The following is an 18,353-nucleotide window of genomic DNA, read 5'->3' on the forward strand; positions in this document are numbered from 1 at the left end:
GGAACTGAGGCCCAGAGAAGTTAAGTGACTTGTCCAAAGTCACACAGCTGACAGTTGGCGGAACTGGGATTTGAACCCATAGCCCGTGCTCTTTCCACGGAGCCGCGCTGCTTTGTAGAGAGCTCTGGGGGCTCTCTACAAATCCCCACAACGACTTCTGGTCTTGAAGTCAAGGAGCCCAGACTGGGATCCAAAATCCCACCAAGGATCTGAGCAGACTCCGCCGGGACAGATTCTTGGCTCCACGGAGACTCACGGTTTAGCACCAGATAAGTTTGGAATTAGGAACCGTAGCGGCAGAAGTCCTTGCCGCTCTTTGCCACTCCCCTAAATTAAAACTCTCATTAAACTCTCATTCTCATAACTCTCATTAAAACCCTAGGTTTCCTCGAGCTCTTTATCCCCGTCTGCTCGTTGAAACTGAGTTGGGGGTGTTTTCATCTGAAGTCAAACGATTACAGAGGAATTTTTCTTCCATTTATTTTTTATTTTTGGCAGGTTTCGACGACAAATGCCACCAAGCCCAATTACACGCTTTTACAGAAGCAACGTAGTGGTTTTTATTCACTTTCTATGACAGCCAAGTCAGACGACGATGACGAGTGGATCGAAGTGAAGAAGACTGGCCCGATTCAGAAGTAGGGACTATGTCTCCTATCCAGCTGGCAGTAGTGTCACCGAATTTAGGATTGAGGGAACGGTTTCCATTTTCGTGACTTCTTTCTGACTGTCGGGTTTGGAAAACGCTTCCATTTGGAGCTGAAATTCTTTCAGACTCACACCCAGTCCAAAAATGAAATCATTTCTGGAGAGTTTGAAAGCCCGAGCCCCTCTTGGTTTACGAGAAGGTGAAAATAAACACTCCTGAAAACTCCGTGCCACCTAGCTTAGCTTTGTGTAACTCAAAAATGAATGGCAGTGTAAACTGTCCCTGGCAGGATCCCACTGTTTACCGAAGAAAAATATCAGGTCAAATTTGGAGAAGAATGGCTCAGTGGGGTTTTTTTTAGATGGGAAGGATTTAAAAGGCCATATTTGAGTAAATGCTGGGAAAAGGTCAATTTAGCTTTTTAGTGGGCTCACGTGAAGGCCTTTAAGTACCGTAGTGGAGTACCCTTAGGTGAAAACGCGATGGTTCATTCATTCGTTCAGTCGTATTTATTGAGCGCTTACTGTGTGCAGAGCACTGGACTAATTGCTTGGGAAGTACAAGTTGGCAACATATAAAGACGGTCCCTGCTGCATCTCAAGGCATCTTTCGGTTTCAATCCGTAGGTTGATAGTGTACCCACCCCCACCTACGAAGGGCGGACTGGGCGTCACTAACGAAGATCTGGAGTGTCTAGAAGACGGAGAATTTCTCAACGATGTGATCATCGACTTCTATCTTAAGTAAGTCAGCGATAAACCCGCGGGGCCGAATCAATCAGATTTCTCCCCCTTTGGGATGAAACCCTGTGGTATCTTTTGCTCCGCCTAAAGGGCCTGGCTAGCTTCCATTCACTCATTCATTCGTATTGAGAGCTTATTGGGTGCGGAGCACTGTGCTAAGCGCTTGGGAAGTACAAGTTGGCAATATATAGAGACGGTCCCTACCCAACAGCGGGCTCACAGTCTTCCATCCTCAGCAGTTTGTCTTTCTAGCTTGCTAAATCAATCAATCAATCGTATTTATTGAGCGCTTACTGTGTGCAGAGCACTGTTCTAAGCGCTTGGGAAGTACAAGTTGGCAACATATAAGCGTCCCTTGGTTGATGTGGACTCAGGTTCATTCTGTGAGCCCCCCGTGGGACAACCTGATCACCTTGTAACCTCCCCAGCACTTAGAACAGTGCTTTGCACATAGTAAGCGCTTAATAAATGCCATTATTATTATTATTATTATTATTATTATTATTATAATCCACACCCCCCTGGGTTCTAATCCCGGCTCCGCCACGTGTCTGCTGTGTGACCTTGGACAACTCACTTCCCCGGGCAGCGGTTCCCTCTTCTGTTAAAATGGAGATTGAAGAGTGTGAGCCCCATGTGGGACAGGGACTATGTCCAATCTGATCATCTTGTATCTACCCCAGTGCTTAGAACAGTGCTTGGCACCTAGTAAGCACTTAATAAGACGTTAAGTATGTGTGAGAAGCAGTGTGGCTTGGCTTAGTGGAAAGAGCCCGGGCAGGATGTGGGTTCTAATCCTGCCTCCACCACTTGTCTGCTGTGTGACTTTGGGCAAGCCGCGTTAACTCCTCTGAGCCTCAGCTACCTCATCTGTAAAATGGGGATTAAAACTGTGAGCTCCACATGGGATGACCTGTATATATCATCAGTCATTTATTGAGCGCTTACTGTGTGCAGAGCACTGTACTAAGCGCTTGGGAAGTACAAATTGGCAACATATAGAGACAGTCCTTACCCAATAGTGGGCTCACAGTCTAAAAGTTGTTTGTACGTATTTGTTTGTGCATATTTATTACTCTATTTATTTTATTTGTACATATTCATTCTGTTTATTTTATTTTAGGGTCCGTCTCTATATGTTGCCAACTTGTCCTTCCCAAACGCTTAGTACAGTGCTCTGCACACAGTAAGCGCTCAATAGATACGATTGAATGAATGAATTACTCTCTCCCCAGTGCTTCTGTTTATTTTATTTTATTAATATGTTTTGTTGTGGGGCTCACAGTTTCCGTCCCCATTTTACAGATGAGGTAACTGAGGCCCAGAGAAGTGAAATGACTTACCCAAGGTCACACAGAAGGCAATTATTTATTTATTTGGCTTGTACATATTTATTCTATTTATTTTATTTTCTTAATATGTTTGGTTTTGTTCTCTGTCTCCCCCTTCCAGACTGTGAGCCCGCTATTGGGTAGGGTCCGTCTCTATGTGTTGCCAACTTGTACTTCCCAAATGCTTAGTCCAGTGCTCTGCACACAGTAAGCGCTCAATAAATACGATTGAATGAATGAATTACTCTCTCCCCAGTGCTTCTAAGAATTCCAAGTACATAACTAATATCATTTAGTGGGAACTAAAGGTAAACGTGCAGATGTTCAGTGATCTCTATCGGCTTCCTTCTTCGCAGATACCTCCTGTTGGAGAAAGCTCCAGAAGAGCTTGTCGAACGATGCCACATCTTCAGCAGCTTCTTCTACAAATGCCTGACCAGAAAGGAAAAGAACGCAACAGCAGAAAACTCACAGCTTTCGTAAGTCCGTCTCTATTTGCTCACAAAAACCGATTTATGGAGCCCAAGTTTTCTATTCACAGTTAGTGTTGAACCCCCAGGTTGACTCACAGTGGGGGTATATTTAAAGATTTCCAGAGGATTTGAGGATCGGCCGTATTTTGTCGATTGGGTTTCTGAATAGACTCGGTCATCCGTTCCTTCAGTAGTATTATTTGAGTACATCCTAATAATAGTGGCGACGATATTGAAGAAGTGCATGCTCCGTGCTCAGCGCTAGAGCAGTTTTAATCGGACAGTTTCCCACGCAGGGTGTTCGTTGTTAAAAGTCGGGGAGAACAGGTGTTTTGCCCCCAGTCTACAGGTGAGGAATCTGAGGCCCAGAAAGGTTGGGAGGAGGAGGTGAGATAGCGTGCTACCTGGATGGTGCAGTTAGGTCCAGAGAAGTTTTTTTTCCCTTTGTCTGTTTTTTAGGACAGGGGAGATGTGGACATATTTGAAGGCAGCGAAGGAGCCATCAGAAAGAAAGGGGTTAAAGATTGCTCCCACCTGCTTTCCCCGCTCCGTGAACATGGAGCGGGGAGATGGCTAGTCAGGATTCGGGATAAAACCTACCGTTAAGGGACAGACTATCTCTGGGGGGGTGTCACCATCCTCTGCAGCAGGCATTTGCTTCAGGCGCCGTTGTCGAACGACTCCCATTTTTCTGAAAGAAGTTTGTAGACCGTAAGCTCCTTGCGGGCAACAAACCGCGGTCTTATTCACCCCAAGCGCCTCGCACAGTGCTCGACACGCAGCAGGAGCTCAGTAAATACCGTTGAGCGGTTGATTCACTATTTCCAAAGAGAGGGGAAGGGGTACAAAATATAAGCATGCGTCTTATGCCTCAGAAATAACTTGGGTCTTCAGATGGTTGAAAAAGATCTGAGGAAATTGGGACGTTCGAAAACTAAACGCCGTGTGCTTTTTTGAAAGAGCAAATCAGGACCGTCTCTATATGTTGCCGACTTGTACTTCCCAAGCGCTTAGTACAGTGCTGTGCACACAGTAAGCGCTCAATAAATACCGTTGAGCGATTGATTCATTATTTCCCAAGAGAGGGGAAGGGGTACAAAATATAAGCATGCGTCTTATGCCTCAGAAATAACTTGGGTCTTCAGATGGTTGAAAAAGATCTGAGGAAATTGGGACGTTCGAAAACTAAACGCTATGTGCTTCTTTGAAAGAGCAAATCAGGACCGTCTCTATATGTTGCCGACTTGTACTTCCCAAGCGCTTAGTACAGTGCTGTGCACACAGCAAGAGCTCAATAAATGCAATTAATGAATGAGGGAATGGTTTGTCCCATTGGGCACAGGTGAAAAGGAGTGATTTCTCAGCACTTTCTCTAGAAACTTCGCTAATTTCTGTTGGTAGCAGATATACCTGAAACTGTTCTTTTGTATCCACAGGTTGGCACAGAGAAGACATAAAAGAGTAAGAACGTGGACTCGTCACATAAACATCTTCAATAAGGATTATATCTTTGTGCCCGTGAACGAGGAGTAAGTCGGACCGATTAGTTCAATCTCTTTGAGGGAGGAGAAAGATGATGTTAGAACGCAATGAAGTGTGGCGCATTTGTTGAGCAGGAACAGGCCGTGGCTATTTAGCTTTCTTATTCCATGAGGGCTCCGTTTCAGTTTATCACCCCCACTGCCCACCGTGCATTGAAGTCTCTCGTGGCGTTCGTCCGACTCGTCAGATTTTGAAGGGGCTGTGATGAACTTATCCAGATCCTTACAGGATTTTCTTTCTCTTTCACGCTATTTGCCGTTGTTGGCACTTATAATAATAATAATGGTATTTGTTAAGCGCTTACTCTGGGCAAAGCACTGTTCATATGCGTTAATGATGGTGGCAGAGCAGTTTGCACTGGAGCAAGCGTGGAATCCTAAGTTGGTAACCGTAGCTCTGTGCTCAGCAGGTACAGGCTTTCTGACTCCCAGCCCTGTGCCGCAGTCACTAAGCCACACTGCTAGGCGGGATGTTCCCAAATCAATCAGTCAATCGGTGGTACTTATTGAGCCCCTACTGTGTGCAGAGCAGAGTAATAATAATAATAATGGCATTTATTAAGCGCTTACTATATGCAAAGCACTATTCTAAGTGCTGGGGCGGTTACAAGGTGATCAGGTTGTCCCACGGGGGGCTCACGGTCTTAATCCCCATTTTACAGAAGAGGGAACTGAGGCCCAGAGAAGTGAAGTGACTTGCCCAAAGTCACCCAGCTGACAATTGGCAGAGCTGGGATTTGAACCCATGACCTCTGATTCCAAATCCCGTGCTCTTTCCACTGAGCCATGCTGCCTAAGTGCTTGGGCGAGTACAACATGATAGGATCGGTAGATTCATTCATTCAGTGGTATTTATTGAGCGCTTATTGTGTGCAGAGCACGGTACTATGCGCTTATTGATGATGTTCCCTGCCCACAATGAGCTCACAGGCTCGAGGGCTATAATAATAATGGGATTTATTAAGCGCTTACTATGTGCAAAGCACTGTTCTAAGCACTGGGGAGGTTACAAGGTGATCAGGTTGGCCCACCACGGGGGGAGTTCACAGTCTTAACCCCCATTTTACAGATGAGGGAACTGAGGCGCAGAGAAGTGAAGTGACTTGCCCAAAGTCACCCAGCTGACAGTTGGCAGAGCCGGGATTTGAACCCGTGACCTCTGACTCCAAAGCCCGGGCTCTTTCCACTGAGCCACGATCACTCAATCAGTCGTATTTATTGAGCGCTTACTGTGTGCAGAGCACTGTACTAAGCGCTTGGGAAGCACAAGTTGGCAACATATAGAGACGGTCCCTACCCAACGGCGGGCTCACAGTCTAAAAGGGGGAGACAGAGAACAAAACCAAACATACTAACAAAATAAAATAAATAGAATAGATATGTACAAGTAAAATAAATAAATATACTGCTACCTCAGTGGTCACTGAGCAGCCAATATCCCGGGCCGCGTACGTGCATAGGACATTTGTTTAGGCATCCAACAATCAGCAGGACATGCACCTGAGTTGTTTTTCCATGAGGGTTGAGTTGTTGCTGTTATTATTATTATACGTAAGCGCTTACTGCGTGCCAAGCGCTGTGCTAAACACTGATGAAGATACAAGCAAATCAGATAGAGAAGCCGCGTGGCTCAATGGAAAGAGCCCGGGCTTGGGAGTCAGAGGTCATGGGTTCAAATCCCGGCTCCGCCACTTGTCAGCTGGGTGACCTTGAGAAAGCCACTTCACTTCTCTGTGCCTCAGTTACCTCATCTGGAAAATGGGGATGAAGACGGTGAGCCCCCCGTAGGACAACCTGATCACCTTGTATCCTCCCAGCGCCTAGAACAGTGCTTTGGACATAGTAAGCGCTTAACAAATGCCATAAAAGAAAAAAGATAGGGTGATGGTTCGTACTAAGGCATTCACTCGCTCTACCCCAACGTGAATTGTAAGACAGCAGCCTCTGCTAGCGAGTATTTTTATGCCGCGGTCGAGTTCCGCACCGACTTCAGCCGGGAAAAACTCATTTCCGATCATCGGCGTTGAGACCGGAATTTGTTTTTTCTCTTCCCTCCGACAGGTCTCATTGGTATCTGGCGGTCATTTGCTTTCCGTGGCTAGAAGAAGCCGTGTTTGAAGAGTGTCCGAAGCAGCCACTTCAGCCAGACTGCCTCAAAATAGGTGACCCAGTTAGCGTAGACAGAGTTCTGTAATCATGGGGACATCATTAAAGCAGATTGGCTACGGAGAGTAAATGGCCAGTTAAAAAATAACGAGCAGTAAGAAAAAGGAGAGTTTGACAGGCGGTAAGCCCGTCTGAGTGACCAAAAAGAAAATCCAGTCTAGAAGTGCTGCTGACGTTCTGTGCTTTTGAAATTACCGTCCCGTATATAGAAACGCTTTGGCGATCACCGTCTACAGACTGTCGACGCTCTCAGTAATGACTGTGAGCCCACTGTTGGGTAGGGACTGTCTCTATATGTTGCCAACTTGTACTTCCCAAGCGCTTAGTACAGTGCTCTGCACACAGTAAGTGCTCAATAAATATGATTGATTGATTGATTGCAGATCAATCAGTCATATTTACTGAGCGCTTACTGAGGGTAGAGCACCGGACGAAGTGCTTGGGAGAGTTCAGTATAACAGAGTTGGCAGTCACGTTTCTTGCCCACAGTGAGCTTTCAGTGTCGAGCGTGAGACATTAATACAGATGGTGTAAAAGAGTGCCCCCAGACCCAGCAGATCTGCTTCATCGTAATTTGAGTATTATTTTAAAATTTCGTGTCTCAAATTGGTCTTTACGCAATCCAGCGAGGTAGCCATTACCTTGGTAGCAGCAGCGGTAATGGCAGTTTTATTTATTGAGCCCTCGCTAGACGCAATGTACTGTACAAAGCATTTGGAAAAATATTACAGAAGCACAAAATCCATTCCCAGCCCTCAGGAAGCTCACACTTTAAAAGGGGAGGCATAAAAATATTTATAATTATAGTTATTAAACAACTGACTGTCTCATAAAAAAAAATATATCAGAGTGGCTGGTCTGCTGTAGGCCTATTCCAATACAATTAGCAGCAACCCTTTTCCAACATTCTTGGGGTTTTTGGAAGGCTGATTGTTGATGACGCTAGTAATCCACACCTCCTATCATACATAATGGATATCATTTTCTAAGCTATTTGCTTTACACTGTCCTGGAGTATCTGGAGTATCTTTCCACAACATTTTTTGGCATTATTCTCCACGCTTCTTAAAACCCTCCACTGGTTACACATTCCCGAACATATCAAGCAGAAATTTACCCTCTCCTTACCTGCTCTCTTCATGCTCTTTGCTCCTCCTAAGCAAATCTTCTCGTCCTCCTTCCTCCAGGAAATGTTCCGTGATTCATTCGCCTCCTTTCCCAATCGTCTTAACCCAACAGACCCCCTTAGCGCTTCTACGTTTATAGATTTGCATTCTTTTTCCTTTCCTCTACTTATCTTTCCAAACTCCCGCCATCAGTCGTTGCAGCTCTGTTCCCGCTATTTAAAAATAATTAGTTTCTGCCTGTGTGTCTCATCGGCGTGTAAGCTCCTTGAGGGCAGGGACAGGGTGATTATGACTTTCATCCTATCTTCCCAAGCCCCTACTAGTACTGTGCATGCAATCAATGCTCAGGGGATACTGTTGATTGACTTTTTTAAATAAGCAAATAATTGACTGTCCATTCAAGTGACACATTATAGAGTGGCAGCCTTTGTATTTAATGCTGACCTGTCGATATTAGTCGCTGAAATTTTGTAGCCCAAGTGCGTGCAATCAATGCTCGGGGAATACTGTTGATTGACTTTTTTAAATAAGCAAATAATTGACTGTCCATTCAAGTGACACATCATAGAGTGGCAGCCTTTGTATTTAATGCTGACCTGTCGATATTAGTCGCTGAAATTTTGTAGCCCAAGTGCGTGCAATCAATGCTCGGGGAATACTGTTGATTGACTTTCTTAAATAAGCAAATAATTGACTGTCCATTCAAGTGACACGTTATAGAGGGGCAACCTTTGTATTTAATGCTGACCTGCCGATATTAGTTGCTGAAATTTTGTAGCCCAAGTGCGTGCAATCAATGCTCGGGGAATACTGTTGATTGACTTTCTTAAATAAGCAAATAATTGACTGTCCATTCAAGTGACACGTTATAGAGGGGCAACCTTTGTATTTAATGCTGACCTGCCGATATTAGTCGCTGAAATTTTGTAGCCCAAGTGCGTGCAATCAATGCTCGGGGAATACTGTTGATTGACTTTCTTAAATAAGCAAATAATTGACTGTCCATTCAAGTGACACGTTATAGAGGGGCAACCTTTGTATTTAATGCTGACCTGCCGATATTAGTTGCTGAAATTTCGTAGCCCAAGTTTTGAGTTCCGACCTCTTTGTTGTTTTCGAGGCACAATTTCAGACCACATTTAATGCATCTCCTCTAGTAATACATGTACATATATATTTACCTATGTCTATTTTAATGATATTTGTTTAGAGTTGTAAAAGGTCTTGGGGTGGTTTCCTTATTTCCCAGATCACGGCTGTTGTTCGACTTCACAACTGTCCACGGGCTCAGAGGATACCCAGGTAAGTGCCTTTCTCCACCATCAAAGGTAGAGAAGCTTGGGTGGACAATGGGAAATGTTACATCATCCTGGATACTAGTTGCTGTTGCACATTCAAATTGTTGGATGAGACCACTATGACCCAAGGAGCTTCCTTCGTGCATCCTCTTAGGCCTGTGGAATCATCCTGCAAGTTGTGTCTGTATAATGTGCCTTTTTAAAAACATGGTATTTAAGTGCTTACTGTGTGCCAGACACTGTAATAATAATAATAAATGGCGTTTATTAAGCGCTTACTATGTGCAAAGCACCGTTCTAAGCGCTGGGGAGGTTACAAGGTGATCAGGTTGTCCCAAGGGGGGCTCACAGTCTTAATCCCCATTTTACAGATGAAGGAACGGAGGCCCAGAGAAGCTAAGTGACTTGCCCAAAGTCACACAGCTGACAATTGGCGGAGCCGGGATTTGCACCCGTGACCTCTGACTCCAAAGCCCGGGCTCTTTTCCACTGAGCCATGCTGCTTTTCTGTACTAAGCATTGGGAGGGATACCTACCAATCAGGTGGGACACAGTCCGTATCCCACGTGGGCTCACGGTCTTAATTCCCATTTTACAGGTGAGGTAACTGAGGCACAGAGAAGTTAAGTATATATGTGTATATATATATATATATATATATATATACATATATATACACACGCTTGTATATATATATGCTTATATATATATATATATATACTTAGTATACTTAGTACAAGTGTACTTAGTACAAGTGTACTTGTATATATACTTGTGTGTGTATATATATACATACATATATATTTATACCTGTATATATATTTATATATATATATTTATACACACACAAACACACACACACACACACACACATATTCACTGGTATTTGTTTAGCACTTATTATGTGCCAGGCACTGTACTGAGCACTGAGGTAGATACACACATATTCACGGGTATTTGTTTAGCGCTTATTATGTGCCAGGCACTGTACTAAGCACTGAGGAAGATACAAGCTAATCAGGTTGGGCACATTCTGTGACCCACATGGGGTTCAGTCTTAATCCTCACTGTACAGATGAGGTAACTGTGGCCCAGGGAAGTTAAATAACGCGCCCAACCTCACAGAGCACCCAATGCAGTAGTTTCTTACTCAGCTGGAAGAGCTAATGACCCTCAAAAAATAGGCAACTATCACCCACTTCACCAGCAGCATCTATTATTTTTCATATTGGAACTTTTAGCTATTTTCTACTAGGTGATTATCAACCAACTAGATTAGCTTTGGCTGCATATTTATAAAAATAAATCCATAATGTTTTTCAGAGCACGATGAAGAATAAATCCGAAGCCAAATCACACTGTAAACGGTACGTATGTGGTTTCTATAAAGGAAACAGTTTCATTTTAAGGACCGAGATACACAGGCTAATTAATGGTTTTCTTTTTTTTTTTTCCCAAAGGCCGTGCATTCTTATATTGGATTCTTTGAAAGCAAGTTCAGTACAGAATACAGTTCATATTTTGAGGGAGTGAGTAAATATTTTTTCTGTTGTCCGATTGTTTTTAGACAAAATTCCCCTCCTCGAAAATCTCCAGTGGCGACCAATCAACCTATGCATCAGGCCGAAACTCCTCACCCTGGGCTTCAAGGCTGTCCACCCCCTCGCCCCCTCCTACCTCACCTCCCTTCTGTCCTTCTCCAGCCCAGCCCGCACCCTCCGCTCCTCTGCCGCTAATCTCCTCCCCATGCCTCGTTCTCGCCTGTCCTGCCGTCGACCCCCGGCCCACGTCATCCCCCGGGCCTGGAATGCCCTCCCTCCGCACATCCGCCAAGCTAGCTCTCTTCTTCCTTTCAAGGCCCTACTGAGAGCTCACCTCCTCCAGGAGGCCTTCCCACACTGAGCCCCTTCCTTCCTCTCCCCCTCGTCCCCTTCCCCATCCCCCGTCTTACCTCCTTCCCTTCCCCACAGCACCTGTATATATGTATATATGTTTGTAAATATTTATTACTCTATTTATTTATTTTGCTTGTACATATCTATTTATTTTATTTTGTTAGTATGTTTGGTTTTGTTCTCTGTCTCCCCCTTCTAGACTGTGAGCCCACTGTTGGCTAGGGACCGTCTCTATATGTTGCCAACTTGTACTTCCCAAGTGCTTAGTACAGTGCTCTGCACACAGTAAGTGCTCAATAAATACGATTGATTGATTAATAAATAGTAATAGTGGAAAGAGCCCGGGCTTGGGAGTCTGAGATCATGGGTTTGAATCCCGGCTCCGCCACTTGTCAGCTGTGTGACCTTGGGCAAGTCACTTCATTCACTTCTCTGGGCCTCAGTTCCCTCATCTGTAAAATGGGGGCTAAGACTGAGAGCCCCACGTGGGACAACCTGATCACCTTGTATCCCCCCCAGTGCTTAGAGTAGTGCTTAGCACATAGTAAGTGCTTAACAAATACCACCATTATTATTATTATTGTAATGATGTTTGTTAAGCACTTACTAGGTGTCGAGCACTGTTCTGAGTGCTGGGATAGATATAAGTCAATCAGGTTGGACACGGTCCCTGTCCAACCTCACGGGGTTCACCATCTTTGTAAGGAGGGGGCAACAGGTATTGAATCTTCATTTTACAGATGAGAAAACTGAGGCACAGAGAAGTTAAGTGACTCTCCCAGAGTTAAACAGCAGGCAAGTGGTGGAGCCGGGATTAGACTTCTCCAGACTGATGCATGTTATTGAATTCAAGTTGTCTCATTTCTTCTACAGCGTTCTATCCAAGACATAGTGTGAAAACACGTGTTCTCGAACTGTCCGCACCTGAGCTTTATTCAGAAGCAGGAGATGTGTGACTGAAACCAACCAATCAATCAATCAGTCGTATTTATTGAGCACTTACTGTGTGCAGAGCACTGTACTAAGCGCTTGGGAAGTACAAGTTGGCAACATATAGAAACAGTCCCTACCTAACAGTGGGCTCACAGTCTAGAAGGGGGAGACAGAACAAAACCAAACATATTAACAAAATAAAATAAATAGAGTAGATATGTACAAGTAAGATAAATAGAGTAATAAATATGTACAAACATATATACAGAATAAATCATTTAACTTCTCCATGTCCCAGTTCGCTCATCTGCAAAGTGGGATTCCGTGCCTGTTCTCCCTTCTTCTTAGACTATGAGCCCCATATGGGAGCTGATTATCCTGCATCTACCCCCAGCGCTTAGTATAGAGCTTGGCAATCAATCAATCAATCAATCGTATTTATTGAGCACTTACTGTGTGCAGAGCACTGTACTAAGCGCTTGGGAAGTACAAGTTGGCAACATATAGAGACAGTCCCTACCCAACAGTGGGCTCACAGTCTAGAAGGGGGAGACAGAGAACAAAACCAAACATATTAATGAAATAAATAGAATAGATATGTACAGGTAAAATAAATAGAGTAATAAATATGTACAAACATATATACATATATACATAATAAGTCATTTAACTTCTCCAGGTGTCCTTTCACAAGCAGCCCCCTCCACCTGGTCCACACTGTGGTGGAAAGAAGGCCGAATCTAGGACTGGAGAAACAGAGAGGCCTTGTGGAAAGGTCACGGGCTTGGGAGGCAGAGGTCCTGGGTTTTAATCCCGGCTTCACCGAGAACCTGCCGAGCGATCTGATCTGGGGCAAACCACTTAACTTCTCTGTGCCTCAGTTATCTCATCTGCCAAATCTTCTCCCTGTTCTCCGTCCTACTTAGACTGTGAGCTCCATTTTGGATAGGGACTGCGCCCTACCTGATTATCACACATCTACCCGAGCCCTTAGTACAGTGCTTGGCAAATAGCGAGTGCTCGACGACCGCTGTAATTATTGTAATTAGTAAAGGAGAGGCCTCCTGGGTTCCATTTATCACTCCAAGGTGAAGTGCGGTGAAAAACTGGGGTTTATTATTCACACTCTTGTAAATAACTTTCAAATCTGCGCCCCTGGATTCCCTGGAAACTAGTCTTGAGGTTTCCTCTAAAATAATAGACGTTTTCTTTGAAAGGGGTCCTCCTGGAGACGATTAATGCGTGACTCAGAATACGCAGGACAGAGCAGTACAGCTTCCTCGGGATTGGTTTCTTTGGACTTTTTAACCGAGAAAATAAATCCCAAAGCAAATGCTGTTCTTGATCTGGGCTGCAAAAAAAAAAAAAAAAAAAGAGAAGAGATTCATTCTCCTTTCCTCTTGGTTACAGATACTTGGAAGTAGAGTGGGAAGTGAAATGGAAAACGCATCGTGAATTCAACAAAAGCACCATGGTGGACTTCTGCCCTAAAGTTCCTAAGCAAGATAACAGCAGCGACTGCGGACTGTACCTCCTCCAGTACGTCGAAAGCTTCTTCAAGGTATTAGAAAATGAAAAGCTGGGTTTTGGGTTTTTTTCCGTGTTTTTTTCTGTTCGTTCGCTTTGTTTTTCCCCGTAGTTCGGTGACCCAGCTTGGAGCTTCCAAGAAGCAAAGCATTCCCAGCAGTTTCTCTGTTCGTAGGCAGCCCGTCAAGTTTGCTAACCTTTTTCCCGAGGAAACCATCTAGTCAAGTTACAGAGAGGATTTGGGCCCAGGTCTTGAGGGTTGAGACCGTCCTCCCTCTCCCGTCCACCATAAACCAGTTCATTCAATCCGATCATATTTATTGAGCGCTTACCGTGGACTGATTTTTCCCCTGCACGGATGTCGCCGGGGCCAAAAGTGGCAGCAGCGTGTGTGTTTGTGTGTGTTGGAGGCAGATACCATCATTATTACGGTCCCACAGAGTTTATTTTATTTATTTATAATGGCATGCATTAAGCGCTTACTATGTGCAAAGCACTGTTCTAAGCGCTTGGGAGGTTTCAAGGTGATCAGGTGGTCACAGTCTTCATCCCCATTTTCCAGATGAGGGAACTGAGGCCCAGAGGAGTGAAGTGACTTGCCCAGAGTCACCCAGCTGACAGTTGGCGGAGCCGGGATTTGAACCCACGACCTCTGACTCCAAAGCCCAGGCTAATTCCACTGAGCCACGCTGCTTGCCCAGTTGGTAGACACGTTCCCTGCCCACAAGGAGCTGACAGTCTACCCTCACTTTTAGCCCCCACAGGGGGCCCGGGAGCTGCCGTGGGCTTGGATCAAGAGCCCCGTTACGGTTACAGCCGGAATTTTAAACTTAGAAAGTGCTAGTCCAGCAGGGGAACTGAAAGTCATCTTCCGGAACCCGAATAATAATAATGATGGCATTTATTAAGCACTTACTATGTGCAAAGCACTGTTCTAAGTGCTGAATCTCCCTGATTAGACCAAGCACCTGGGAAAGCAGTGTCAGCAGTGCCTCTGGATAGATTTCTGCCTCAGGCCTCCCCCGGTCCTTCCCTGTGAGAGTTCCTGCATCGCCCAGCAGCGCCAGGCTTAATGTCAGGAAGAACTTTAGGCCCCAGAAGAATCGGTCTTCTGGGAGTTTTTTTTCTATTTTATTTTTCATGGTATTTGTTAGGTGCTTTATTGTGCGCCAGGCACCATGCTAAGCTCTGGGTAGATGTAAGCTAATCAGGTTGGACATGATCCATGCCCCCCGTGGAGCTCCCAGTCTTAATCCCCATTTTACAGATGAGAGAAACTGAGGTCCAGAGAAGTGAAGTGACTCGCTCGAGGTCACACAGCAGGCACGTGGCAGAGCCGGGATTAGAACCCAGGTCCACGCACGCTCTTTCCACCAGGGCACACTGCGGATTCCCTAAAGCGGATTTCCAAAGACGGGCCGATTCGATGGCACGGGAAGTCGCCTCCGATGCAACGCATTTGTCCGTTTTCCACAGCCCCTTTTATTGTTTACTTCTCCCTCTCAGCAGATCATCTGTCCTCCTTACCTTTCCCTCCCTGATAAGGGTGGGCCTAGTTGAAGGTTTCGGGAAAAAAAATGGAAGTGGTTTTGCAGAGCGACTCCGTCACCTGCCTCCTTTCCTGTCCTCAGGATCCCGTTGTTAATTTTGAGCTTCCGATGCACTTGGAGAGATGGTTTCCTCGTCAGGTTGTCAGGACCAAGCGGGAAGAGATTCGGGAGCTGATCCTGAAGCTTCGTTTCCAGCAACAGAAGGGTAGCGGCAGCTAATTCGTCTCCCCTGACAAACACGGCACAGATGTCGTGGAACGGGATTACCGGAAAACCGCTTACCAGCATTTGGGCTACCCGGCGCGCTGGGAAGAAAACTCCCCGTAGCCGTTCTGTAGATTTGGGCCAATTTAGCTAACGTGTCCGAGACTCGTTATTTGAACTGCTTGACTTGAATGGGAAAGCTGTAGATAGACTGTGTAAGTATGTAATTTAAAACGGACTACGGACTTGACGTCTGAGCAACCCACCGGGGTAGGAGATGTGGAAAGGTTTTCCGAGGGGATGAAAGAAGGCGCTCCGATCCCGTCCGCGACTCCGAGAGCGGAGTCCGAGCCGGGGGAAGGGAGTCGCTCCCCGCGGGGCCCGCCGCGAGGTCGGTCCCGTTAGCCGACAGGTCGTCGCCCCGTATCGTCATCCCGTTCTTCCAGTATGAATACCGTGTATTTCGAGACCGCGGGCCGGCCCCAGGTTGCCACCGTCCCACAGTTCGGGCCACCTGGGGAGGTGTCCCGCGCTATTTGCTGATTTAGCCCAGCATCCGTAAAACCCCCAGTCCTGACCTTCCGTCCGGTCGCTCCGGGTAAGTCAAATCCCTCTCTTGCCCCTGCCCGCCATGCCCTCCCTCCCTTCCTCCGGTCCCAGGAGGTTTCCTGCCCCTCGGCGGCTCCTCAAACCCCAGACTTGCCCCCCTTCCACTCTATATTTGTCCCCTGTCCCCTCGCTCTCGGTTGCTTTTTATTTCAAAGTAACTCAACCGCAGCTGGGACTATGAGCTCACCTTTGCCTTTCCTGCCGTTCCTCAGCTGTATCACCACCAGAGCCATGGAGAAAGGAACCCGTTGGGGCCTGGTTGGAGAGGGGTGCCTCAGACCCCTCCCGGGCTGCTGAGCCCCCTCCCCATGATCTCTCCAGTACCCCCTTCCCTGTATCTACCCTCCTTCCCACCGTAGCCGTCTCCTTTCCCCGGCCAAAGGTCCAGGGATGGTCCAGGATGGGAGGGACGAGTTGCCGCTCCCCTCCCATGCTGCCACCGCTACGCTTAGTTGAAAGAGAGAGAATAAAACTAGGGAAGCGTGGGAGATGGCGGAGGCAACGGGAGAGAGGAGACGACAGAAAAGTCAGCAGAGACGGGAGACGGAGGGGACGGGGAACGGGATGAAGGGCGGGACAGGCCAGGGAGGGATTTACAGGGCGACTTCCATGTCCCCCCGGGATTTGGCCGTCACGTCGGGCTGCTTCTGGAACGGAAACATGCTGTGGTAAGAGGCGAACTGTGTGATACGGCTATTGTTGGAAGCCCCCAGAGTGCGTTAGGAGGCATTTACTCCTGGACAGTAGGAAAGAGGGAATCGTGATGGAAGGTGAGGTGTGGGGGCCGTTGATGCTCTTCACCACGTCAGTGTTTTGAGCTGGCAAGCGGCAGCCTCACCCTGCTCTAAGTCGGGGTTTTACGTTTCCTTTCCATTCAGCAAGAGAAGGGTGCAGAAGTTCATACGTTTCTCAGTGGGTGAAGCCGGGAAGAAAACTGGAATAAATGGAGTTTCCTCTTTCCCCCCCTCCCCCTCCCCGTTACCCCCAACACCGTCATTTTATTTTTCCTGACCGATTTGCAAAACCAAAGTCTGGCATTTCTGGAACGACCTTCTTTGGCTTACTAGCCCTTTCTCTTTCGCGCGTCTGCTCTCTCTCACTCACACACACACACACCCGTATATACGTTCATTCATATTCATGCACCTCACTGAGTTCCCACAGCTCATACCCATATGTATGTATAAAATGTAGAAGGAACCATTGATCTCAGTTGCTTTAAAAGCCCCAAGTGAATTACACACATTTGGTTCTTGGCCTGTAGGGATCCAACATGTAGTTTTCACTCTCTCCTCTATTTATTTGTAAATGTAGGGTGGCACATTATTCACTTAGGCGTCATCCGGCAGAAAATATTCAGGCAAATTTTATGCTGACTTATCGTGGGATTTTGGTGGGATTATGTGGATTAAGGATTGCTGAACCATTTCCATTCAGTGCACTTTATGAAAATGGATAACTGGGCATGTTTGGAGGGCACAACTATTTTCTCCTCTGGGATACAAAATATACTTTTGGGAAAGAATGCCCTTTTGATCGCTCACTTCAGAATTATTTTGCAGTGTGATTTTACTTAATGGCGGTATTGATTAAGCATTTACGATGTGCCAAGCACTGTGCTAAACGTGGGAGTTGAGGCAAGGTGCTCTGTTTGGTCACTGTTCCTGTCCCGAAGAGGGCTCACAGTCTAAAGATAAAACTAAGGGCCGACCACTAGATTTCAAAGAAATGTGAGTTGAGCGCCACTTTAAAGCTCTAGACAAATAACAGATCTAGCCTTTCTTTTCAGTATTTGATCCTTTTTCTCTCTTTGTATGTAAAATATTTTTGTCTCTGGTGAATTCAATAATAATCACAAATCTCAGTCGAATGGAAAAACGCTTCTTTTGAAAAGACTCATGGTATTTGGATACAGCAGCTGAAAGGTTGAAACTGCTTGTGCTCTTCAAACTTCATTATCTGTCCACTCTCAAAGATACAATTCTCATTTTTTTTTCCAAAGACTGTTTTATAGGACCTTTCTTCCAAAATGCTAGGGGAATGAGTGTATTTTAAGAATAAATGTAGTCGTTATTAAATATCTTTCCCAAATTTATAAGTTTGATTGGTTTTTGGTTTTTTCCCCCCCAGAGTTTGGAATTCTTTGTCGGGAAGCGGTGTGCAGCTGTTGTATTTTAAGAGGGGGCTTTAAAGGGAGCCAACCAGAGAGTGATTTAGTCTTCTTGTTGCAGACTCAGTAGCTGGTTCATTTGGGGATCAAAAGAATTTTTTAGCAGGGCCCAAATTGCAAGGGATCAGATGAGAAGT

General features: G+C 45.8%; 1 protein-coding gene across 1 annotated transcript in view; it reads left to right on the plus strand.

Moving 5' to 3' along the window:
• SENP7 (SUMO specific peptidase 7) overlaps positions 1-18,131 on the plus strand; it is a 64,771-nt gene extending 46,640 nt beyond the window's left edge. Inside the window, exons 17-26 of the mRNA XM_038766150.1 lie at positions 499-638; positions 1,276-1,392; positions 3,080-3,202; positions 4,633-4,725; positions 6,799-6,899; positions 9,280-9,332; positions 10,652-10,695; positions 10,789-10,857; positions 13,567-13,717; positions 15,315-18,131. Coding sequence (XP_038622078.1) covers positions 499-638; positions 1,276-1,392; positions 3,080-3,202; positions 4,633-4,725; positions 6,799-6,899; positions 9,280-9,332; positions 10,652-10,695; positions 10,789-10,857; positions 13,567-13,717; positions 15,315-15,452 — 1,029 coding nt within the window. The 3' untranslated portion in view covers positions 15,453-18,131. The remainder of the gene's footprint in view (positions 1-498; positions 639-1,275; positions 1,393-3,079; positions 3,203-4,632; positions 4,726-6,798; positions 6,900-9,279; positions 9,333-10,651; positions 10,696-10,788; positions 10,858-13,566; positions 13,718-15,314) is intronic.
• Positions 18,132-18,353: the final 222 nt, after the last annotated feature.

Source organism: Tachyglossus aculeatus, chromosome 24 (assembly GCF_015852505.1).
Source record: "Tachyglossus aculeatus isolate mTacAcu1 chromosome 24, mTacAcu1.pri, whole genome shotgun sequence".
Lineage (NCBI taxonomy): Eukaryota > Metazoa > Chordata > Mammalia > Monotremata > Tachyglossidae > Tachyglossus > Tachyglossus aculeatus.